The 25,692-nt window shown below is 31.4% G+C and overlaps 4 protein-coding genes across 6 annotated transcripts; 3 read left to right on the forward strand and 1 right to left on the reverse strand.

Moving 5' to 3' along the window:
- The first annotated feature begins 260 nt into the window (after positions 1-260).
- Lar (tyrosine-protein phosphatase Lar) lies at positions 261-16,440 on the forward strand. Of its 2 annotated transcripts, XM_075734426.1 has the most exons (13): positions 261-1,688; positions 4,925-5,124; positions 7,632-7,719; positions 7,893-8,075; positions 8,161-8,199; positions 8,318-8,389; positions 8,527-9,081; positions 9,421-10,002; positions 10,177-10,578; positions 10,881-11,703; positions 11,828-14,621; positions 14,703-14,857; positions 14,939-16,440. In XM_075734426.1, the coding sequence occupies exons 1-13, from the start codon at positions 1,379-1,381 to the stop codon at positions 15,138-15,140; spliced, it is 6,405 nt and encodes a 2,134-aa protein (XP_075590541.1). In that variant the 5' UTR covers positions 261-1,378; the 3' UTR covers positions 15,141-16,440. The 2 variants fall into 2 exon arrangements, with proteins under 2 accessions (XP_075590541.1, XP_075590542.1); XM_075734427.1 differs by lacking the exon at positions 10,177-10,578.
- LOC124490629 (B-cell lymphoma 3 protein homolog) lies at positions 15,194-18,281 on the forward strand. 2 transcript variants are annotated; one of them, XM_047053161.2, is made up of 3 exons: positions 15,194-15,228; positions 16,478-17,179; positions 17,255-18,281. In XM_047053161.2, the coding sequence occupies exons 2-3, from the start codon at positions 16,777-16,779 to the stop codon at positions 18,106-18,108; spliced, it is 1,257 nt and encodes a 418-aa protein (XP_046909117.2). In that variant the 5' UTR covers positions 15,194-15,228; positions 16,478-16,776; the 3' UTR covers positions 18,109-18,281. The 2 variants fall into 2 exon arrangements, with proteins under 2 accessions (XP_046909117.2, XP_075590544.1); XM_075734429.1 differs by lacking the exon at positions 15,194-15,228 and having other exon boundaries at positions 16,625-16,908; positions 17,087-17,179.
- On the reverse strand, positions 18,134-19,390 carry LOC124490630 (protein YIPF1). The gene is given in 2 exon segments (XM_047053162.2): positions 18,134-18,315; positions 18,318-19,390. Coding segments are annotated over 2 exon segments (1,113 nt in total). The 5' UTR covers positions 19,309-19,390; the 3' UTR covers positions 18,134-18,193.
- A 90-nt stretch (positions 19,391-19,480) lies between these two features.
- l(1)G0196 (inositol hexakisphosphate and diphosphoinositol-pentakisphosphate kinase) lies at positions 19,481-25,667 on the forward strand. The gene is given in 9 exon segments (XM_047052240.2): positions 19,481-19,811; positions 20,497-21,336; positions 21,338-21,992; positions 22,058-23,107; positions 23,176-23,432; positions 23,813-24,283; positions 24,524-24,656; positions 24,736-24,954; positions 25,022-25,667. Coding segments are annotated over 9 exon segments (4,242 nt in total). The 5' UTR covers positions 19,481-19,628; the 3' UTR covers positions 25,456-25,667.
- The last annotated feature ends 25 nt before the right edge of the window (positions 25,668-25,692 follow it).

Here is a 25,692-nt window from a genome sequence, read left to right on the forward strand (position 1 = left end):
TAATAGTAGTGGCATTAATATTTTATGATGATTTTATGTAGTGGAAAATGGATGGATTGTTGTCGTCGTGGTCTTAGAAACAACAACAAGAAGAAGAAGAAGAAGAAGAGAGTCTTTGCCTTCGTGTTTCATGTGTGCTGCTTTTTTTTTTTTTTGGTTTTGTTTGCGAGTTCTTTGCCATTATCATTTCATATTTTGTCTGTTCATTTTTTCTCGGCCAATCGTTGTGTGTGTGTGTGTGAACATTGTCCGTGAGTAGTAAGTACGGTGTGTATGGAAAGAAAATTCAATCTTAAAAAAAAGTGAATGAACAAAATTTGAAAAATTCGGGTATTTTTTGGACCGAAAAAAAACCCAAAATGATTTTGGTCGCCACCATTGTCGTCATTTTTTGTGGAAGATAGTAGTGGCTAATGTTGATGATGATGATGATGGTAGTGGCAGTTTTGTGATACTCCCTATTTTTTTTTTTATTTTTTCATCATCATCATATAAAATGTGATTTTTCCAGGTTCCAGAATTTCTGATCATTATAAATAATAATAATACACATCCAACAACGACGAACAAAGAATTTTTTTTTTTTTTTGCCTACTGCTTTGATTCTATTCACCAAAATGATTTCATGATGATGGTGACAGAATTCAAGTAGCAGCATCATCAATGGCATAGTTCCATGTTCCAAAAATATACGTATGGAACACAGAAAAAAAGAAGAAGATTGAAATGAAATTTTTTCATACTTTATCTATTTGAAATTGGTGAATGGCGTGTGTGTGTGTGTGTTTGTTCCAAATTTCATACACACTTTGTGTGTTTTGTATTCAATTAATCGTATGTTTTGTCATCCATCAATAAATTGTGAAGAAATGGATGTGTGCATTTCATCATTTAATAATAATCATCAACAACCACCATTATTATCATCATTATATTGACATTCAATGATTGTTTGAATGGATGAAATCGATTGTAATGTTGTGCAATCTAATCATCATCATAAGTGTTTGTGTCCAGTGTGTTTAATATGTGTTCGTTCGAATGTATCATCTCCATGTTTGGCCTAAACATACACATATTGTTGATTTTATCAAGTGCCATCTTTTTTTTTAATTTGAAATGGGAAAATTTCCAAGAATTTTATTTTGATAAAATTAAAATGTAACAACAAACAAACAACAAGGTTATCATCATATCATCATCATCATTATTATGCACATATCTATGAAAAATGAAACAGAAAAAAACGAACAAGTTTCATCTTTATTTTTTTTCTAGTTTAATCTGATTATTATTACATCTAATTCCAAAATAATAATCTAATCCACCAACGCCTACACACACACACACACACATACATAACGACAAAATTTGGGCCATGATGATGATCATACAACCATTGCTGAATAGTTGTTGTTGTCGTTGTTGTTGTTGTTGCCATTCATCATCATCATCATCATCATCATCGATAATGATGGTAACAAAATCAAATAATGATAATAATCATCTAAGAACATTGTGTATGAATAAAAGAACAAAACGGAAATATCACCATCACCATCATCATCATCATCATCATCAACGACGAATAATCAATAATCAATCATTTCGATTGACATTTATATTACAATTATTATTTCTATTACAAATTGCAATATTTCCAACAAATATTTTGGCTCGTTCTGATGGTTTGTAAATTATTTATTCATTCATTCATTCATTCAATCAATCAATCAATAATCGTGGCTGAAAATTGAATTTTTTTCAGATTTCAGCAAATTCTGATGATTCGGGTTAAATTTTTTCTTTTCTTGCAGAAAAGAAAAAATTTAACCCACTCAATCCGAATTAGGATTTGTTGCCATATAGCAAAATTATTATTATTATTATTGTCAACAGAAAAAAATGATGATGATGATAATAAAGTAAAAATTAGTTACAGTAGTAGTAAATTAAATTGTGTCTATCTGTGTGTGTGTGTGAAAAACAAAAAAAAAATTTGACAACCAAAAACAAACAAACATATAGAGCCACCAAGGTAAAAAAAAACCATTTCTGGTTTATCGTTCACATGTGTGTATATATGAAGAGATGTTCAAAAAAAAAACAAAATTTAACAAGAAAAAAATGTCATTTTTTTTGCAATGCAAAATAAAAAAAAAACCATGAAAATGACATTATCTTGTACATTATCACCATAGAGAGAGTCTATGGCATATGTTGTTGGATATATATTAAATGATTAAAATTCCACCACCAATAAAATTCTTTCTTTGTATGTTTGGTTGTTGATGATGATAATCTTATTTTTATCTCTTATTGCATAAATATCAGAAATTATTCTCTTGGTTTTAATGCGATTAATTTGTAATAATCATGTTAATCTCTGTCTGTCTGTTTGTTTATTTATTTACATCAACCAGGTAGTTGTTTTATTTTATTTTGTTCATTTGTATTTTGATCTTCATCATCATCATCATCAAATCCTTTTCAATTTTGATGATCAAATACACACACATAGCCATTAATAATTTTTTAATTTTTTTTCTCTTCTCGTTTTTTGGTTGTTATGATATGGATGATAAGTTTTTTTTTATTATCTTGTTTGGATTTTGGTTCTTGGTATATATATTCATTATTATTATCACCACGGTAATTGATTTGACATTCATTAATTTTACATTGTATGATAATTTGATTTTTTAAATTGAATCATTTTATTCACTTTTTTTCCATTGATTTCATTGAATTATCATCATTAATCATTAAAATATCTTTATTATCTCGAATGACAGACAGAAAAGATTAACCTTTTCGATCAAGTTGTAAATCATCATCATAATAAATGATGATTCGGTGACTGATTTTACCACTTCAATCCATTGATGATGATGATGTTGACAGTGAGGAAACAAATTTCATTTTTGTCCTCAATTTTTCTGATTGTGTGTGTGGATGCAAAATGAGATTTTTGTGTTGTTTGTAAAAAAAACCAATGTTTGTGTTTGTGTTTGTCACAAATGTCGGCATCGAACATTATTTTTTATTATTGATGATGTTCCATATGTCCAATCAAAATTTGTCAATTTTTTTTTACAGTCAGTACAAATTATGGACCAGAATATTAAATAGCCTTATAAATCGATTGTGGTCGTTTTGTATTATGACCAACATTGATTCAATCACAATCGACACTTGAAATATTCGATTCATCTGTATTATATTTTTTTTATGATTCGAAAAAAAAATCAAAAATAACGTCTTTTTGTTTGTTTATTTATACATAGTCATGTTCATGGCATATGTGTGTGTGTGTGTGTGTGTGTGCATTTTACATTCATTCATTGTGAACATACAGATCACATTTCCATTTTGCTGATAATTTTTTTTTTTTGCACAAGAGTCATGGTGAACGACGTGATGAATTCTGTTTTGTCGTCGTCGTTGGAAATGGTGAAAATGTTTTGTAATTTTAATTCTTGTAATATATTATGAAACTTAAAAAAATTGCAATCTAAATCTGAATTTTCATTGATCGAATCAATATATATTTCCATAGATATCATACACACACACACAGCCGATACAAATAATGCTGAAATAATAGAATGATACCGGCCGGATTCTATTTTTATATTGAATAATTCTGGCTGGCTGTTTGTTATTCACTGAATATTTTATGATGATGATGATGATGTTATATATGGCCCTGTTTTTTTTTAATATATTTTTGCCTGGTTCCCATGTGTATCGATTGAGAATTTGGTTTTTTTTCCATTTTCATGGATCATCGGATTTTTTTTTTTCGTTCGTTTGTTTGTTTGTTTGTTCATCCATATATATATATATTTGCTGTCTGTCGTTTATTGTCGTCTTCCAAAAAAAAAAGAAAAAGAAAAAAACTTTTTTCTTTTGTTCATTCGATGAATCTTGATCTGATTTTTTTTTTTTTTTTTTTTGGTTATACACAGACTGTGCATATATATGATAATAATGGTAATCCATAATCATCATCATAATAATAATCTGCAGCGAAACAAATTGAATATATATCAATGGACATTGAACTTTGTATAAAAAAAAGAATGAAAAAAATAGACAGACTCGAATCAGTGAAAAAAAGACTTTTTTTTGGCTGAAAAAAAACTTATCTGCATTTGATTTTTGGTTAAAAAATTTTTTTCGCCTTTTTTGTATTATTTGATATTCATATTTGTTCGAATGAATCGAATGTTTTTGTTTTCATTTTCAAATACATCAAATTGATTAAAATGAATTGGCATGTGACATTTATTGTTTGTACATCTTGTTTTTTTTTTCCATCATTTTCATCATCCATGATGATAATAAAATAAATATTCAATTAAATTTGACTTGTTGTTGTCGTTGTTGTTGTTGTTGATCATCAATCGATTTGTTTTCTTTATTATGACAAAACAAAACTTTCTTATTATGTCAATTTTATAATCATAAACTGGATGTGTCCGGCTAGAAATGGGTTAAAAAAAAAATTTTTTTTCTCAATCTTAACACCTCATAATGTATGACTGAAATGAAAATTTTGAATGAAAAGAATTTTTTTTTTTTTTCGTTATTCATTGCATGGCAATTCATTCATTCATTCATTCAATGACATGATGATAATAAATCATTCAGTCTTTTGGGGATGATAATTTATTTCTTGTTTGTCTTTGAATTATTATTATCAAAAGAACATGTGTTTCTTTTTTTTGAAAAAAACGAAGATGTTTTTGTCGTTTTTGTTTCTGTTTTGTTTTGGTTGAGAAACAAAGATGCACTCGAATGTTTTTTGTCGTTTCGTTTTTATCTGTTTTACATATGTTGTGTTATATATATTAATGTATATTTTTTTTCTTTTCGTTTTCGTTTTTTTTTTTTGGTTCTGATTGAAATTCAATCACAGGACATCCATCAAGGATAATAACACCACCAAAAGATCAATACGTTATATCTGGTCGTGTTGCAACATTCATCTGTTCGGCAATTGGTACACCACCACCACAGATTGAATGGCGTAAAAATGGTCGCCATCTTACTACACAACGTTATTCTGTTTATTCATTTCCAAATGGATCCGTGTTACGTATCGAACCAGTTAAATTGGTAAGTTTTTTTTTATTATTCGAAATTCAATTATTAGAAAATAGATTTAGTGTGTGTGTGTGCGCGAAACTTGAAACTTTTCATCCTATTTCGTCGTCATCATCATCATCATTTCTTTTCATGATTATATCATTTTTCTTGTTTCTTAGAAACTTTTTGCTGTCATTTTTTTTCAATATTTATATATAGGAATTCATGGTATTTCAGTCAGCTGACATTTTCCTTTTGGAAATTTTTTTTCTTTAAAAAAAACTTGTTTACTGCAAACTGGTAGTAGTAGTAGTGATGATGGTTGTAATGTTTCATTTGTACACACACACACACATACATCGATATGATAATCGATGGTAAAAAAAGATTTAAATTTTTTTTGTTTTTTTTACAATGAAAAAGAAGAAAAAAAAATCAATCAATCTACAATTACTTTGATCGTCGATTGATTATTTTATTTATTAGTTTTGTATTTGTTCTTGTGACCACTGGTCAATGATGGTGATGATATCGATCCGGTTTTTTTTCAATGTGTTTCCATACACACACACACACCCTCGACTAATAGTCATGATGGCCAACCCGATCGATTCGATTATGGTATTTCAAAGTGTTTCTTAAATGTGAAATTGATTTATATATACACACACACACAAACACTATTTACATTCGATGATAGACTCTTCCTTTTTTTGTTTTGTGTAAATCCTAGTTTTTTTTGGGTGTTATCTATATTTTTTTCAACTGAACGTTATCTTTTCTTTGATTGTCATATCTATCTATCTATACATCTATCGTTTGTTGCCTTCATTAGTTGGTCAATATGTATGTGTGGTGTTTACATTTGACCCAGGTGTTTGACGACCATCGTCGTATGATGTCCAATTATCCAAATGTTGTATTAGTATGTGTACCATATGCTGTGGCCACCAACACCAACACCACCGTCGCCGCCGCCGCCGCCGGGTGGAATCATGTTTCAAAATTTAATTTTGGACCATCGAGACTTCGCGTTTTTATATATTGATTTTAATTTTGCTGGTCAAACACATAGATTGCCACAATTTATGATGATGATGATGAACATTGGCAATGTATATGACATGACAATATAATTATTTTGATTGTATTGCCAAGTTGGTTGTTGTTGTTGTTGTTATTGGTCAAATCATGATAGACTAACAATTGAACTGTATGAATTTTTTTTTTATTTTCTCTCTCTCTTTCTTTGATCTCTGACTATAAGACACTATTTCTCATGACCATAAATATGTTGTTGTTGTAGTTGTTGCCGAAGTGTTAATTTAATTAAAATCCATATATACATATACCATAATTTATGTGATGATGATTCTATTTCAAATCAAAAAAGACCACTGTGTTCAATGTTTTTTTTTTGGGGGGGGAGGTTATTATTTGTTTGCTTCGAGCATTTTTTATTTGGGATGATCTGATCAAATTGAATTTACACGTAAATATGATGATGATAATAAAATGGATATATAGGATGGTATCAGAAGAACGTTTTTTCTACTTTATTTTTTTCTGATCTGATTGATCATTGTACTACATGTATGTATCATCATCATCATCATCATTCATAACCTGTTTTCTTTTTTTGTTTTAACAAATCAAACTACAATTATGAATTACATCTTTATTTTACATTATTATTATTATTATTATCAGTGAATGAACTGTTTTTTGGGTATTGTGAATTGTGAATTGAATGAATGAATGAATGAATGAACGAATGGATGAAAAAACAAAAAACTCAATGATTGAAATTGTAATCATCATTCTCATGATGATGATAATAATAATAATTTATTCGTTTTGATGTTTCTTCTTTCATATACAAATGATGGTATTATGGCGTCACTGTGTCCGATTGATCAACGCACACACACACACGCATACAATCAGTGAATGGTGTCCATATGTTATTTGAATGAATAAAGTTGGCCAGTTGTTGTTGTTGTTGTTTCATGATTTTTTTTGTTCGCATTCACATTCACATTCAAAAGGGGTTGTCAGGGTTGATCATGTTGTTAGTTTAGATTCGGTTATGATGATTATGATGATGATGATGAAGATACAATGCTGAATGATGGTAATAAATTATCTTTTTTTGGCTAACTGATGAATGGCATTTGTATATTAATGGATATTGAACCTGTATGTGTGTTTGTTTGGTTTGTTGTTATTCATATGTGTGTGTGTGTGTGTGTTTTATATTCGTGTTTTTTTTCCTGTTGTTGATTATGAAATTATTGTTGTTGTCGTTGTTGTTGTTGTGTTGTTGTTGTGTTGTTGTTGTTGTTGTTAATATAATCATCACCAGGATTGTATATCGTTTTGAATACATTGAATTGTAGTGAATGTTTTAATCAAAATTTTATTACATCCTGTAATTTGAGTTGTGTGTATGATGATGACACAATCTTTGTTTCATATTTATATTGATGATATTAAATTGCTGTAATTTTTTTTCTCTTTTTTTTCATATCTTACAGAATCGAGATAATGCAACATATGAATGTTTAGCTGAAAATGGTATCGGTGAACCGGTCCGTGCAACAGCAATACTTCATGTTTATCCTGGTAAATATATGTGTGTTTACTATTTACAGTACAAACGATACAATCAGAAATGATTGTTTGTTCATTTCTGTGTGTGTGTGTGTGTTTGAAAAAAAAGAAAACACACCTTTGAAGATGATTGTTTGTTTGTGTACACGTTTTTTATTGATCAATTTTTTTTTCGTTTGTAATAGAGGAAAAAATACCGGAAGGATTTCCATCGTTTACATTACAGCCAAATATGCAAGGTGTTGAAAAAGGCCATAATGCATTATTACCATGTCGTGCAGTTGGCGATCCAGAACCACAAATATATTGGCTACGTGATACAATACCAGTGGATATGACCAATCCACGTTATTCACTATATCAAGGAGGTATATATTTTATTTTCAATAATAAACATGAATGATGATGATGACCATTACTAATATTTTACCATTTTTGTATTATCCGCTTTAGCATCATTGAAAATTTTACAAGCTCAAGAAGTAGATGAAGGTAAGTTACATATTTCTTGTTTTTTGTTTTGTTTTTGAAGCCGGTAGAATATTCGGTGAAAAAATGATTGATCGTCCGTCTTCTTTTCTTTTTTTTTGCCCAATATTTACTATAATAGGTCCGTATGAATGTGTTGCTGAAAATAAAGTCGGTACTGCTTATTCGGAAATGGCTTCACTTCATGTTCGAAGTATGTAGTTGTCGATGTTGTTGGTAGTAGTGTTTTAAATTAACATTTTTTTTTCTTCCCTGAATGTTGACATTTCTTTTTTTTTCTGAACCGAAATCGATCGATGGACCAATCCATTTTGTTAAAAATGATTATAGTTCGTGTTGTACCACCATATTTTACGATACCACCGGAAAATATCTATGAAATAATGCCACATAAAGATCTTAATCTAACTTGTGTTGCATCCGGTTCACCATTGCCCGAAGTACGATGGCGTAAAGGTGCCATTGAAATGAATAAAGATATAATACCACGTGGCCGTAATGTACTTACATTAACAAATGTAAAAGAATCAGATAATTATACTTGTGTGGCAACATCGGAACATGGATCGATAGAAAAAACGGCACAAGTTATTGTTCGATCATTGCCAGGACCACCTACCAATGTACAAGCATCGGATGTAACACCAACATCTGTTCGTCTTGCATGGAATTATGATTTTGGTTCCGAAGATATTGCCTATTTTATTATACAATATAAACCAAAAAATGCTGGACAATTTTCTGAAATCAGTGGCATAACCACATCATTCTATGTAATCAATTCATTAACACCATATACTGAATATGAATTCTATATCATTGCTGTCAATACGATTGGTCGTGGCCAACCATCATCATCGATTACGATCACAACAGGCGAAACAAGTAAGTTAACAACTTGAGTTTTTTTTCTGTTGTTTTGTTTTGTTTTGTTTTTTCTTCACACAATGAAATCATATAATTCAAATCTTAATCTTTTTGTACTAAAACAGAAAATCTAACATTTCATTTCTTTCTTTCTTTTTTTCAAATTTAACTGCTTTCCAAAAAAAAAAATGAAAACTAAACAGGACTTAACAGTATGCTTTAAATGATTTTTTCATTTTTTTTTAAATTTATGACCGATGAATATTAATTTGTTGATGATGATGATGATGACATTCACTAATACTTTTATCTTTTTTAATGTTTTTTTTTTGTTTTTGTTTTTTTTCAATTTTTTAGAACTAGGATCATATCCACGAAATGTTCAAGCACGGCCATTATCATCGACAACCATTGTGGTACAATGGGAACCACCCGAAGAGCCTAATGGCCAAGTGACTGGTTATAAAATTTATTATACATTAAATCCAAATCTTCCTATCAATTCATGGGATGTACAATCGGTTAATAGTAATGAGCTTACAACAATATCCGATCTACAAGCACAATCGATTTATTCGATACGTGTACAGGCATTTACAACACGTGGTGCTGGACCATTATCACCACCGGTTCAAGTTAAAACACAACAAGGTGTACCTAGTCAACCATTAAATCTATTGGCCACATCAATATCGGCAACATCCGTACAATTAACATGGAATAAACCAAGTCATACTGGTGAATCGATTATTGGTTATGAAATATATTGGAACGATACATTCACCAATCAAGAATATAAACGTGCCGTTCCTGTAGTGGAAACATATAAACTAACCGATTTATATCCAGATACATTGTATTATATTTGGATTGCTGCCAAATCACGTCGTGGTGAAGGTGCTGCAACACCTCCGATTCCTGTGAAAACTGATCAATATGGTGAGTGATTTTCTGTTTTCATTTCGGTTTAATGCCTTGTTTTGTTGTGTTTTGTTTTGTTTTATTTAATTTCGTTTTTTTTTTTTTTATTTTTGTTTTGTTTTTGGAATGCCGTTTTTCATGTTTTTTTTTTGTATTGCATGCATGTGTGCACCTGTGTCATGAATTTTTTAGTGCCGGAAACACCACCCAAAGAAGTTTATGTAAGAGCAATAGGTTCACGTTCATTACGAATACGGTGGCAACCACCCGAAGATTCTAGTGTACAGCATATAATTTATTATAAAATTCGTTATCGTGAAATCACCAACGAACAAGATGATGATCACGATGATGGTGATGATGATGATGATGATGATGAGAATAGTTATCGAACATCAATATCAACAAACGCAGAGCCAATACAATTAGAAAAAGTATTTGAAATAAACAATTCGAATCGTGATACATATCCATATGAATTGATTCTGAATGAATTGAAACATTGGACACAATATCAGGTGGAAATATTAGCTGGCACAAAAATTGGTGATGGACCACCATCTGATCCTATTGTTGTTCGTACCGAAGAAGATGGTAAGATTTTTTTTCTTCTTGCTCCAATATCTGTCTGTCTGTCTGTCTGTCTCTTGCTTCACGTCATTCGAAAAAAAATTGATTGAAGATCTCACTCTTTAGCAACGGAAATTTCTCTCTTTTTTGCTTTAATAATTAATTACTTTCCTATTTTTTTTCTTCTTTACTTGAATTACCACCGCACTTATCGAACACACTATTTTCATTTTTTTTTTTTTTTTTGGTTTAATTGATTCACCAAAAAAAAAGATTGTTCCTTTTTCATCCAATGTTTTAATCTATTTTTAATGGTTTTTTTTCAGTTCCGGGTGAACCACGCGATGTAAAAGTAATGGCAATCAATTCTTCATCCGTACAAGTTCGATGGATACATCCGGAAGATTCTGAACATAATGGCCTGATTCGTGGCTATCAAATTCATGTACAAGAAATTGATAGGCTTGGTGAACCTACTGGTGAACAATTACGTTTTGATGTTGCCGACGGTTTGGCACAAGAATTTAATGTTACATCATTACAACCGGATACCGAATATTCGGTTCAAGTTGCAGCTGTAACAAGAAAAGGCGATGGAACTCGTAGCCGTGCTGTCAATGTTAAAACTGCCGGCGGTGTTCCAACCAAACCGGAAATATTTATCAGTTTTCTAAAAGATGATCCACGAATGTCTGTAAAAGTTTATTGGACTAGACCGAATCAAACATTTAGTCAATTATTGGAATATAAACTTCGTTATGGACGTGTTGATGATACGGTCAGAGACGAAGTGATAATGCCAGCTACTGAAACATTAAAGATTATTGAAAATTTGGAACGTGGCACACGTTATGAATTTAGATTAAGTGGACGTAATTCAGTAGGCTGGGGCCAAGAATCTGTTACATATTTGGATACACCAGAAGGAGTTCCATCGGCTCCACCACAGAACATAACCGATCGTTTACAATCGCCAACTACTGTTGTGTTTACGTGGGATCCACCCGCCTATCAACAACAGAATGGAAAGATTACTGGTTATGGAATTCATTTTCACAAGTTAATAGATGTCACTCCAACCGAATACAATACTACTAACCTTCGAATGGTGTTCAGTTCGTTGGACGAGAATACTGAATATAAATTCAGGTATACTTTTGAATGAAATGAATAATTTATTTGGGTTATTATCACAAGAAAAAAGTCAATCAATTATCATTCTGGCGTGTTATGAATACTAATTAATTATTTTTTTTTCGTTGTCCCATTGTAGAGCTCGTGCGTATACATCTAAAGGTGCTGGACCATGGTCAGATGTATTGCAGATAATGACACCTGGAGATGCACCACCAGCACCAACCAGTGTACAAGCATTAGCAACATCAGAAACATCGGTCGAAGTTTGGTGGGATGAAATGCCATTTTTCAATGATATTCTTGGCTATACTGTTTTATATACACAAATCGCTGTCGAAGATCTTGATCTTTGGTTTCGTCGTGAACTATCATTAACATGGTCGGCTGAACTTACCGGATTAGAACCGAAAACAATGTACGCTATTCGTGTGGCAGCTTACACTAGAAATGGTTTAGGTCGATTATCAGAATTGATTACCGTTCGTACGGATCCAACCGAAGTTCCATTGAATCTTCAATCAACCGAAGTTACAACTCATACAATGACTTTGACTTGGAAACCACCAAGAAAATTGGATCCTGTCAAATATCAGATAACCTATGGTGCAAACAAAGAATTCTATGACAGTCAAGGAGTATTACAACGTTTAAAGATCGAACCGAAAACCATTTTTGAATCTTCAGATACGAATGAATATAAATTGATCAAATTGATGCCATTTACAACATATCAAGTAAACGTGACAGCTATCGCTTCGGATGATGGTCATGTATATAGGCCGGCAGCTAAAATTATCGTAACGACTGCAATGGCCGCACCAAAACCTATGGTAAAACCGGATACAATTGAATCGAAAAATAAACAGCTGATCACAGTGATTCTACCACAAGCATCGGAAGAATTTGGCCTAATCTCTCATTATTATTTGGTTGTTGTGCCAAAAGAATTCGCTGATAAAGAACCTGATTTATATACGATCGAAGAGTTGAGCTCAACACCTATAGACAAGGTTGGACCTTATATTGCTGCCAAATGGATGCGACGTTCGATTCCGAATACATTCTCATTGGGTGATGGCCAAAAATATAATGGATTTATTAATCGTAAATTGCAAAAAAATGTTGAATATCGTATCTTTGTTCGTGCTGTTGTGGATACACCACAAAAGAGTTTGTTTACAAGTTCACCATTTTCCGATCTACTAAGTTTAGAAAATAATATGAATTTTATGAGCCATGAACCAACTCGTGTACATATTACCAGTGCAACATATGATCCAAAAGGCGTTCCAATAATGGGCAGAACTGGTGATAAATCTGGCCCGATCCTCGTTCTATCCATTGTATTGGCCATCATGGTGGTGGTCATGTCGATTATAGCTTGTATCGTTAAACATCGACGACAAGTTATCAAATCAACTCTAAATGATACGTCAATGAAACAATTGATTGCCACAGTAGAACCACAAGATCATATGATTCATCCATCAGATCCTGTGGAATTACGAAGATTAAATTATCAAACATCAGCAATGCGTGATCATCCTCCGATTCCGATTACTGAACTTGAAAATCATATTGAACTGTTGAAAGAGAATGAAAATCAAAAATTTTCACACGAATATGAATCAATCGATCCTGGTCAACAATTTACATGGGAAAATTCTAATCTTCCAGTGAATAAATCAAAAAATCGTTATGCTAATGTCATTGCTTATGATCATAGTCGTGTTGTATTGCAACCAATACCGGGTGTACCCGGTTCTGATTATATTAATGCAAATTATTGCGATGCATATCGTAAACCGAATTCCTATATTGCTACACAAGGCCCATTACCCGAAACATTTGGTGATTTTTGGCGTATGGTATGGGAACAGAATAGTTTATCCATTGTGATGATGACTAAACTGGAAGAAAGAACTAGAATTAAATGTGACCAATATTGGCCTTCAAAAGGTACGGAAAAATATGGTGAAATTGAAGTCACGTTGATCAATTACGAAGAATTGGCCACCTATTGTATACGGACATTCACATTGAAACGTGTTGGTACGTTTGATCTCCCGCGTGAAGTACGTCAATTTCAATTCACCGCATGGCCTGATCATGGTGTACCAAGACATCCGACACCTTTTCTAATGTTTTTACGACGTGTTAAATCAATGAATCCACCTGATGCTGGCCCATTAATTATTCATTGTTCGGCTGGTGTTGGTCGTAGTGGATGTTATATCGTAATCGATTCAATGTTGGATCGTATTAAATGTGAAGATTCAATCGATATCTATGGTCATGTTACATGTTTACGTGCACAACGTAATTATATGGTACAGACCGAAGATCAATATATTTTCATCTATGATGCTGTTCTTGAAGCCGTTATAGCCGGCAATACTGAAGTTGTTTCAAGAGATTTATATAAACAATTTCAATATTTAATGCAATTGGTACCTGGTGAAAATTGTACGACTATGGAATTAGAATTTCAAAAAATTGCTACAATGCGTCCAAATAATGATGAGAATAAATTTATAAGCGCAAATCTTGTTTGTAATAAACATAAAAATCGTCTTATGAACATATTGCCATATGAATCGACCAGAGTATTTTTACAACCAATTCGTGGTGTTGAAGGATCGGATTATATAAATGCAAATTTTATTGATGGCTATAAATATCGTAATGCTTATGTTGCTACACAAGGTCCATTAATGGAAACTACCGATGATTTTTGGCGTATGATTTGGGAACATAATTCAAACATTATTGTTACATTAACACAAACACAAGAAATGGGCCGAGAAAAATGTCATGAATATTGGCCAAGTGAACGTTCACAACGATATTCATATTTTGTTGTTGAACCAATTACCGAATATAATATACCGCAATATATACTTCGTGAATTTAAAATAACCGATGCTCGGGTAATTGAATTGATGATGAATGAATGAGATTGTTTTATTTTAATTTCATTTTTTTTTATTTTTTTGTTGGTTTTTCAATAGGATGGCCAATCTCGTATGATTAGACAATTCCATTATGTTGATTGGCCAGAACAAGGTGTACCAAAATCTGGTGAAGGTTTCATTGAATTCATTACACAAGTACATAAAACAAAAGAACAATTTGGACATGAGGGCCCGATTACGGTCCATTGCAGGTATGTTTTGTTTTGTTTTTAATATCATCGAAAATTGAATTATTTTTTCTTTCTTTCTGTCTGTGTTTTGTGTATATATAGTGCCGGTGTCGGTCGTACAGGAGTATTCATTACATTAAGTATTGTACTTGAACGTTTACAAAATGAAGATGTTCTTGATCTATTTCAAACGGTTCGTACATTACGTACACAAAGACCGGGAATGGTGCAGACTGAAGATCAATATCAATTCTGTTATCGAGCTATACTTGAATATATAAGCACATTCGATATGGCTGCTTAAGTTTTATTTTCTGCCTACTTTTGAATGGCCCGGATTATTTATGATCTTAATGATGATGATGATAATGATTTGATTTGATTTTGCTCAGGTATTAAACGTCAATTAATTTTGAACTAAAACAAAAAATAACAGATATATATCGCGCTAGTCAATGCCTACAACATGGACAACACTTTGTTTTCTATATATATGTTTTTTGGAACCTCGTTTTTTATTCTCCATTTATGAATTATTTCTCCGAATTTTTTTCCCTTAATCAAAAAAACAAAACAAAACAAAAAACATCAAGATTCTAGTCGTATTTCATGATCATCATCATCATCATCACCAATATTGATAAATTCTTTCCATTTTACTCTCCAGCCATAAATCATCATCATCATCAATCAATTTTTTTAATTTGCATAATTTAACATCCAACAAAAATAAAAGACAAAAGTAACAAAATCAAGATCAATTGTCAATATTGTGCCTCATTTTCTGGGAAAAGAGAATGAAAAAAAAATGAAGAATTTTGGAAAATATTTTCGTATACATTTGTTTTTTTTCTTCAAGACCACTTCAAGACACACACATAATGATCTCTCTAAGACACATGAATTTTTTTTTTCTAATTATCAATTTCTATGTATAAATAATAGCTTCAAGCTTTGGAAACAAAAACAAAAAAAAAAACATCCGTTAGTTAATTTTAAATTTTCAAATTATTCAACAAACATTGAAACATTTATAATATTTACAAGTGATAATATATACTCATTTGACTCATTGACATTTTTTTTTTCATTTTGTACTTAACATTCACCTTTTATAAACCTTTTTTCGTGTGTGTGTGTGTGTGCATCCATTTTTTTTTTTTTTGCTCTTCTGACCATATCATATCATCCAGAATTTTCTCTCTCTCTCTCTCTCTGTACATTTTTTTTCAATTTTGATGTGTACACCAATTATTAATTGATTGATTGATTGATTTGTGTATTTCGACAAATTTTCCATTTCCTTTGCTACGTTGTGTGTGTGTGTGTGTGCATATTGTGTTTAATTTTCATTTTTTTTTTACTTTTCGTTTGATTGCCAAAAACATTTCGCATACACACACACACACACGTTTTTTTTGTTGTTTTAATTTAATTTCCGTTTTTGTGTGTGTGTGTGTGTGTGGATTTTTGTCTTTTATTTTCCATTATTCTTTCCGTCTTTTTTTTCATTCAAATGATGATGTTTACATTAATGCCAATTTCGATTCGAATGTGTTTTATTATTATTATTGAATAACAATTAAATGTTCTTTTCTTATTTATTTTGTTTTTTTTTTTTTGGAATCGTTATTTTCATAGAAATCCAATTATTGATTAAAAATCGACCTTGATTTATGGATATTTCATAATCAAATCATGTATGATTCATTGTGTCGAATTTGCATTCTGGATGATCATTCGATGAGCACAAGTGCACACACAGACACACACAAACATTCTGTTTACATTGGCAAAACTCGTCTGTTCATTCATTGGGTGGTGGTGGTGGTGGTAGTAATTATTCTATAGAGAGAGGTATTTCTCAAATATGAAAAAAAATAATGAAACAAACTTTATTCATATACCCGAAAATGAATTGTTCTGAATGAATTCATCCAATGTTATGTGTGTGTCTGTGTCTGTCTCTACAAACAAAACGAAAAAAAATGTCCTGGAAAACAATGGAAAACATATTTCAAACGGCCATCGTTACAAATGATATTGATCTTGCACGAACGGTCATTCATATGGTGAATATAAATACATTTTTTGATCATCGACAAGAGCTACCATTACATTTAAGTGTTAAAAATGGCCATATAAATATGGTTAAATTTCTTATTGAAAATGGTGCCAATGTCAATATGATGGATCGTTCATATTTATATCCATTACATTATGCATGTTTATTTGTTCATCCATCGATAGCATCGTTATTGATTATGGCTGATGCAGATCCAAATGTCACTTCATTGAAAGCACAGACACCATTATTAGCAGCTATTGAATCAAATTCACTTGGTAAGTGATGTTTAATGGGAATGTGATCGTTATCTGATCTAAATTTTTTATTTATTTTTACAAAAACATTACAAGAACTAGTCAAAATTCTTGTCAAAGCTGGTGCCGATATTGAAATGGCCGATTCTTTTAATTCAAATACACCATTACATCAAGCTTGTTTACATTTTCCATCGAATGCTCGTTTGGATATTGTCAAATATTTGATTGCATGTGGTGCTAATGTTAATACGAAAAATAATTCTGGTTTTACACCATTATTAACTGCCATACTTCAGAATTATAGTATAAATGTACGTCTAATCAAGTTATTATTACGTTCTGGTTGTGATCCAGATGAAGCAAACAAAGCTGGTATATCACCATTGTTGGCCACTATTCGACGATCTAGTGATCATTTTGATGATGGTGTAGAAACAGTGCAGCTATTGATTGATCATGGATGTAATGTGAATGCACGTGAATTTGAATATTGTAATCAGGCGCCCGTATTGACACCTGGCGATACTGCATTGAATATTTCCATTGATCGTAATCAAGATTCAATTACTGAAAAACTAATACGAAATGGTGCCAATGTTAGTGTGGAAAATTCACATGGTAAAATACCAATATTTTCATTATTACGTGATCGTAAATATGTTCTAGCTAGACAAGCTATAGCGATAATGCCATTCATTTCAACAAAACATTTACAACAATTATTAATACATCATTATCTATCCGATGAATATCAAATGGATGAAGATACGAAAAATTTTCAACAAATCAAACGTTTCCTATTACAACGATGGCCATATTTTCCACGTTTAATGCATCTATGTCGTTGTTCATTGAGAAAATTTTTGGGAAAAAATTCTGATCAATTAATCGAACAATTATGTTTGCCCGAATCGATAAGAATGTTTTTAATGTTGAAACAATTGTAATTTAAACGTACTTAGATTAGATATATATAAATTGAAATCAGTGATTTTTTTTTATTATTTTGTACTTTTCTGTAATCAAATTTAACTAAAGAAACATGTATAGATAAAATAATGCCAATACAATATGAGATATAAGAATAAATATAAGCATTACATATGCAAATTTAAACGAACGACTTGGATCCGAATGAACAACCGGTCCAAAGATATTAGCAAAACTGAACCAGAAAGGAATGCAGCTGAAGCAAAAAATATGAATTGAATTTGTCGATTATTGATCAAGGCTAAAATGGTGACTGGAACAAACAATGATAATGAATAACCATATGCACAAAGACATTCGATAAATGTATAAAGTTTTGAACAACGACGCCATTGACAAAATGACCATAATATTAATGGAGCAAGAATGACATAGGAAAATGTAATTGTCATTGCCATATTAATACGTTCAAATTCGAATGCCAATGGATGATGATGTGGCGGTGGTGGTGGTGGTGGTGATGGTATCAATGTTTTGTTCATTGTTGTCGAATCTATACCTATGGGTGTGATCGTTGTTGTTGTAGCCGATGTGATCGAATTGATGTTCATATATCGTATGATATCATCACAAAATGAAATGGTGAATGCTAATGTAAGTGGTATCCAAAATGGTCCATAAAGATCCGGATTCGAATGAATATATCGATCAATATATGTTCCTTTTTCATTGCCCATTGTCAATGGAACCAGTGACCAGATGATACGACGAAAAAATTGATCCGTTGTAATATCAAAATATCTTGCATAATAATCGAATTGCCATATGGTAAGTTTTTTATGATTTCCATTACCGGTTGTTCCATCATGCGATCTAACGGGTGATCCAAGATCAATCGGTTGTGTATCATCATTATCGACAAGAAAATCTGTATCACGATTTTTTTGCTGTTGATTCGATCCGGTAACAATAACCGATGGTTCCATTACATATGATCTTGTTGTTTCTTGCTGCTGTTGTTGTTGTTGTTGTGCATTTTGTATCTGTCCGGTTACGTATAAATTTTCATTACCAGTAGGTATGAATTGTAATTGAACTTGATTTAATATTTGATGACCATCCATCGGTTGTTGTTGATTAGTTGATGTCTGTTTCGGTTCGAATGCCGAATCCAAAAATAATATTGCAGAATCTGTTGGTTTATTATTGGAATCCATGATTTTTTAAAAAGAAAATACTCGATTTAAGAATTTTAACCAAAAAAAAAAATTGTTGCCGTCATCAGCTGGACTATTTTGATGATCTGATCGCAAACAAACAATCTATCTTGGCGCCATCTTTGTGCCGATTCAAGAATCCGCCATAAAAAAAAATTGTTTTGGTCAAAGATAAAGTCATCTTGACTTTTTACATCTAATTGGCGGCTATAATCATCAAATCATCATCAACAGTATTTGTTAGTTAGTTTTGAAACGAAAAAAATTGAATTCAAAATTTTTAAAAATGAGATGACTTGAATATTTAAACATTATCAACAATGAAACCATCATCATCACCATCAACATCAACATCAACATCAACATCATCATCATCAGTATCGAATTCTCAACAACAACAACAACAACAATTACGACCATCATCATTAGATAAAAGGAAACGAAAAAAGATCAAAGGATATCGTCATGGGCGACCATTTTTCTATATAACAAATGATGAAAAAGTATGTGTATTCTTTAGTTTGTTTGTTTTTCTACATATTCACCACATGATTAGAACGAACGATAATCTCCGGTTAAAAAAAAAAAACAAAAATCCTGACAGATTTGATTTTGATTTCATTTTCATTCATCAAGATGATGAGTGAAGGGGGAATCTAATCGAAAAAAAATTGTAATCATCAAACACACGCATTGAATTACGAGTGAAAACGGACAGGAAAAAAAAGAAAAAAATTTAAATGAAATGAAAACCAGTTGATTCTAGTTTTTTTTTATTCAGCATTTATTCAGACAAAACAAAATGTTCAGATGTTCATATGAGCAGTGTGAGTGTTCAGATTTTTATTACAGTAAGCAAGTTTTTTGTTTCCATATACAAAATCATCATTCATATTTATAACATAATAATAATAAATGATGATCATATGATGGTGTTGATATACAAGACAAACAAACGCAGATTATCATGATCATGATCATCATCATTTTTCATGTTCGAATCAATGATGTTGTTTTTCATTGCTTGACGACCAAAAAAAAAAAAAAAAATAGAATAAAAATCCAATGTTTTTCGATCTAGAGGTATATTTTTGTTCGAATTTTTTTTTAAAATGGAAATGAGTTTTTTCTTTCCAACAAAAAAAAAAGATTTAACCATTTTGTCTATTTTGTCTATTATTTTTCTAGACTTTTGGCGATTTAGAAATTGGTTGTGAACAAAAACAAAAATCAGCTGAAGATGATTATAATTATGATTATGAAAAAGATGAAATCGACGATGATGATGATGATGATGATGTTGAAGAAGAAAAACAAGTTCTAGTTGGTATTTGTGCTATGTCAAAAAAATCACAATCAAAACCAATGAAAGAAATACTTTCACGGCTAAATGAATTTGAATATATACGTACAATAGTATTCGATGAATCAATTATATTGGAATCACCAGTCAATGAATGGCCAATCGTTGATTGTTTGATATCATTTCATTCGAAAGGATTTCCATTAAATAAAGCCATTGAATATGCAAATCTTCGTGAACCATTCGTTATTAATGATCTTCATTTGCAATATGATATACAAGATCGACGTAAAGTTTACAAGACAATTGAAGATTCTGGAATCGAATTACCTCGTTATGTTGTACTTGATCGTGATTCACCGAATCCAGATGAAGGTGTACTCATTGAAAGTGAAGATTCGATCGAAGTGAATGGAGTTGTATTTAATAAACCATTTGTGGAAAAACCAATATCAGCTGAAGATCATAATATTTATATTTATTATCCATCATCGGCTGGTGGTGGTAGTCAACGTTTATTTCGAAAAATTGGCTCAAGATCATCAGTGTATTCACAGGAAAGTCAAGTACGAAAAACTGGTTCATATATTTACGAAGAATTTATGCCTACCGATGGAACCGATGTGAAGGTCTATACAGTTGGACCAGATTATGCACATGCTGAAGCAAGAAAATCGCCTGCATTAGATGGAAAAGTTGAACGTGATAAAGATGGTAAAGAGGTTCCGATATCCAGTAATGTTGAGCAATGCAGAGAAATTGATTGCAAGAAAAGTTTGTTTAGCCTTTAAACAAACAGTCTGTGGTTTTGATTTATTACGTGCTAACGGAATATCCTATGTATGTGATGTGAATGGATTTTCATTCGTGAAAAATTCAATGAAATATTATGATGATGCTTCGAAATTATTGGGTAACATGATATTACGAATATTAGCACCACAGCTTCATATACCGTGGTCAATACCGTTTCAATTAGACGATCCACCGATTATGCCTACAACTTTTGGTAAAATGATGGAACTTCGTTGTGTTGTCGGTGTCATACGTCACGGTGATCGTACACCGAAACAGAAAATGAAAATGGAAGTTAAACATCCAAAATTTTTTGAAATATTCAAAAATTATGGTGGTTTCAAGGATAATCAACATCATGTTAAATTAAAACAACCAAAACAATTACAAGAGATTTTGGATGTAGCAAGATATTTGCTTAGTGAAATTGATCAAAATCATGATCCAGAAATTGAAGAAAATCGTTCAAAATTAGAGCAATTAAAATCTGTTCTCGAAATGTATGGACATTTTTCTGGCATCAATCGTAAAGTTCAACTGAAATATCAACCAAAAGGACGACCACGTCGATCTAGTAGTGAAGAAGGTGAGTTCAAATTGAAAAAAATTGTTCAATTTTTTCTGATTATTTTTTTTTATTTAACATTAAAGATTTACCTCGAGAACCATCATTACTTTGTATTGTTAAATGGGGTGGTGAATTAACTCCAAGAGGTAGAATTCAAGCCGAAGAAATGGGCAGATTATTTCGTTGTATGTATCCCGGTGGTCAAGGTGAATATTCAGGAAATCAAGGCCTAGGATTTTTACGGCTACATTCAACATTCCGACATGATTTGAAAATTTATGCTTCAGATGAAGGACGTGTTCAAATGACTGCTGCTGCTTTTGCTAAAGGTTTGCTTGCATTGGAAGGTGAATTGACACCAATTCTGGTTCAAATGGTTAAAAGTGCCAACACTAATGGCTTATTAGATAATGACTGTGATTCAAGTAAATTTCAGAATATGGTCAAACAGAAAATCCACGAACTTATGCAATCAGATCATGATTTCACTGATGAAGATGAAAAACGATTGAATCCAATGAAAGCACCATCGATTGTGAATGCAATGAATTTTGTTAAAAATCCAGTGAAATCTTGTGATCAGATACATAATTATATTAAGAAATTGAACAATTTAATCAAAGAACGACGTAATGAAAGCCATTTACAAGATGCACATCTATATTATGGTGAAACATGGGACTTGATGCAAAGACGATGGTCAAAATTGGAGAAAGATTTCAAATTAAAATGCGGAAAATATGATATAACAAAAATACCGGATATTTATGATTGTATTAAATATGATCTGCAACATAATCAACATTTTTTACAATCATCCGATGCACATGATTTTTATACACATGCAAAAGCAATGGCAGATATTGTCATACCACAAGAATATGGTACAAATGTTTATGAAAAGCTGACAATTGGCCTCGGCACATGTACACCATTGTTGAAGAAAATCAAAGCTGATTTATTAAGTATTATTACCGATGCTGAAAGTGTTGATGCCGAAACCGGTGAATCAGTGAATCGTTTAAATCCACAATATTCATATGGTGTTTCATCGCCTGGTCGTCATGTTCGTACAAGACTTTATTTTACAAGTGAAAGTCATATACATTCATTGTTGAATGTAATACGTTTAGGTTGGTGATGTTTGTTGTTGTTTTTCACACACAAAATATCTAATTTCATTGTTTTTTTTTTGGATTAGGTGGACTGTTTGATGAATCTAAAGATGAACAATGGAAACGAGCAATGGATTATATATCAGTGATATCAGAATTAAATTATCTAACACAGATTGTCATCATGTTATATGAAGATCAGACAAAAAATCCAAAATCAGATGATCGTTTTCATGTTGAATTACATTTTAGTCCCGGTGTTGTTTGTTGTTTGAATCAAAAAAATCTTCCAAAAGGACCTGGATTTCGTACACAAACTGGTTCACGTAGTACACAGACAAAGGTATGTATCCATATTTTTTTCTATATTTGTTTGATATGCATTTCCGTCAATAAGAATCACAACCACCACCACCACCACCACCACAACCTCTTACCCTTTGAACACATTCACCCATAATTGTCAGTTAGTCAGTTAGTCAATTAGTTAGTTGGTGTTGGTATTTGTGTAAGCTTATAACTAAAAAAAAGTGCAAATAGTTTGAACTTTAAAAATGCAATTGAATCCATAAAATATCTAACTAAAATGTATATATTTCTATGTCCTTCGTTGTTACTGTTGTTATTGTTGTTGTTGTCCATGCTTTTTCAAAACAAACAAAAATGTGTCCCAATGAATGTTTGTGGTAAAAAAAAAATGAAAAATACAACTGATTTCGATAGAAAGTTGTATTGAGTTCATCATTACCGAGCTCGATTAAAGAAGAAGATGAATTTGGTTATAATGATGATGAAACTAATCATAACGAAATAAATTCAACGATTAATTCAGTATTCATGGATGGAACAAATGTCATACAGCAACAACAACAACGACAAGAATCAACAATGAATTATAATCAATTATCATCGATGGATATACACAACAACAACAACAACAACCACAAACAATCGACTACAAATAAAATTGCTTTGAACGATTCCACCACCGCAATGATTATCACCTGTTGTTGTAGTAATTGTACAACTACAATTACAACAGCTATTGCAGCAACAAATAATAAACTAAACATCAGCACCAGCAGCACAACTTCAAACACAAAAAATCCACAATTACCATCCATAATTAATTCTACGCACTGTCGATATAAACATATCAATAAGATTATTAATTTTGCTTCAAACAATCAAGCTGTGAGTCCAAATTCATTTTATTTCATATGTGTATGCATTCAATTTTGTTTCTGTTTTTTTTTGTTTGTTTGTTTGTTTTTTTCTGTTTCTGTTTCTTTATGATTTTTTTTATTGCTGATAATTAATTCCGCTTTTAATTGCTTATTTGAATTTTATTAAAAATTATTACATTAATCACATGTGTGTAAAATTGTTTGGAATTATTTTTAATCAATTTTTTTCTTTGTTGTAAATTTTCAGATTGATTCTCCTGTTATTATTGAAGAACCGGAAAGTCCAGGTGAGAAAACAAGCATGGCCATTGTTGAACAGACATCAATGAAATCTCAACCGATTCCGATTACTGTTTCGACTTGTTCGATTGATCGTAAAAGTATATCGTCAATTTTAAATAATGATTATTCAAAATCGAAACATTTTTTTTTCTTTTTTATTCACAATACATGAAACAGTTTCAAATAGTAATGAAGAAACAACCGGTCTAATCACACGTAGTTATTCAATATCGGATACTCGTGCACATAGCCTGGAAAATGAAAAATCATCTGATACACTTAAGGAATCGAAAAAAATGCCCACATTGGAAAAGGAAAATTCAATTGCATTAAGCTGGAATGATGTTTCCGTAGCTGGTGGTGGTGGCCGTGAGCCAAGACATTCAGCAACAAGTTGTATGTTGCATAATTAATTTAGTCGATGAATTGATTTTTTTTTTTGATTAATTGATTTCCCATATAGTTCGTAAAGGATATCGAAATTCTATACCAACACAATTGATGCGTTTATATATTCCGGAGAATCAACAATTCGGTTCTACATCAACGTTATTCTCCACAGCTGTAATAAGTGGTTCATCATCGACACCGAATCTACAAGATAATGTTGTTATCGATGCACCAGGTCAACCTACAATCCGGCCATTAGAAACATTACATAATGCATTATCATTAAGATATTTAAGTGAATTTTTAGATAAAATGATCACATCACCTTGGTATCGTTTTCCATGTTCCCCGTCAAAATCACCAATGCCCGTATTGATGCCTATGCCATCAATGGAACAATCAGATTTATTATCGGTGGTTCCATTATCCGATAAATTTGAATCTAATCTTCAAGTTGTCCATAATAATCAACGACAACAACAACAACGCAAACAAGCCACAATCTGAACATGATGATATTTCAGAATGTTTTCATTCAAGTGATCATTCATAAAAATTGTTCATTTTATGATTTTTTTTCTTGTTCAAATCCACTATATATTATATATCCAGATCTCTTTCAAAAATTTATTTATTTGTTATCAATATTTTTCCCGTAATGATATACATAATATATTATTTCAATTTCAAAAATAAAATTTTTTTCCATAACAACAAAAGATGGCAGCACAAACATGAAAAAAA

The sequence above is a fragment of the Dermatophagoides farinae genome, chromosome 10 (genome assembly GCF_024713945.1).
Source record: "Dermatophagoides farinae isolate YC_2012a chromosome 10, ASM2471394v1, whole genome shotgun sequence".
Classification (NCBI taxonomy): Eukaryota; Metazoa; Arthropoda; class Arachnida; order Sarcoptiformes; family Pyroglyphidae; genus Dermatophagoides; species Dermatophagoides farinae.

Excerpts from the sequence above, each read along its gene's own strand:
- Lar (XM_075734426.1), top strand. The coding sequence starts at position 1,379 with ATGATGATGATCATACAACCATTGCTGAATAGTTGTTGTTGTCGTTGT. Across the intron at positions 8,076-8,160 it reads TTATTCACTATATCAAGGAG|CATCATTGAAAATTTTACAA; the intron begins GTATATATTTTA and ends TATCCGCTTTAG. Across the intron at positions 11,704-11,827 it reads AATACTGAATATAAATTCAG|AGCTCGTGCGTATACATCTA; the intron begins GTATACTTTTGA and ends GTCCCATTGTAG.
- LOC124490629 (XM_047053161.2), top strand. The coding sequence starts at position 16,777 with ATGTTATGTGTGTGTCTGTGTCTGTCTCTACAAACAAAACGAAAAAAA. Across the intron at positions 17,180-17,254 it reads TATTGAATCAAATTCACTTG|AACTAGTCAAAATTCTTGTC; the intron begins GTAAGTGATGTT and ends AAACATTACAAG.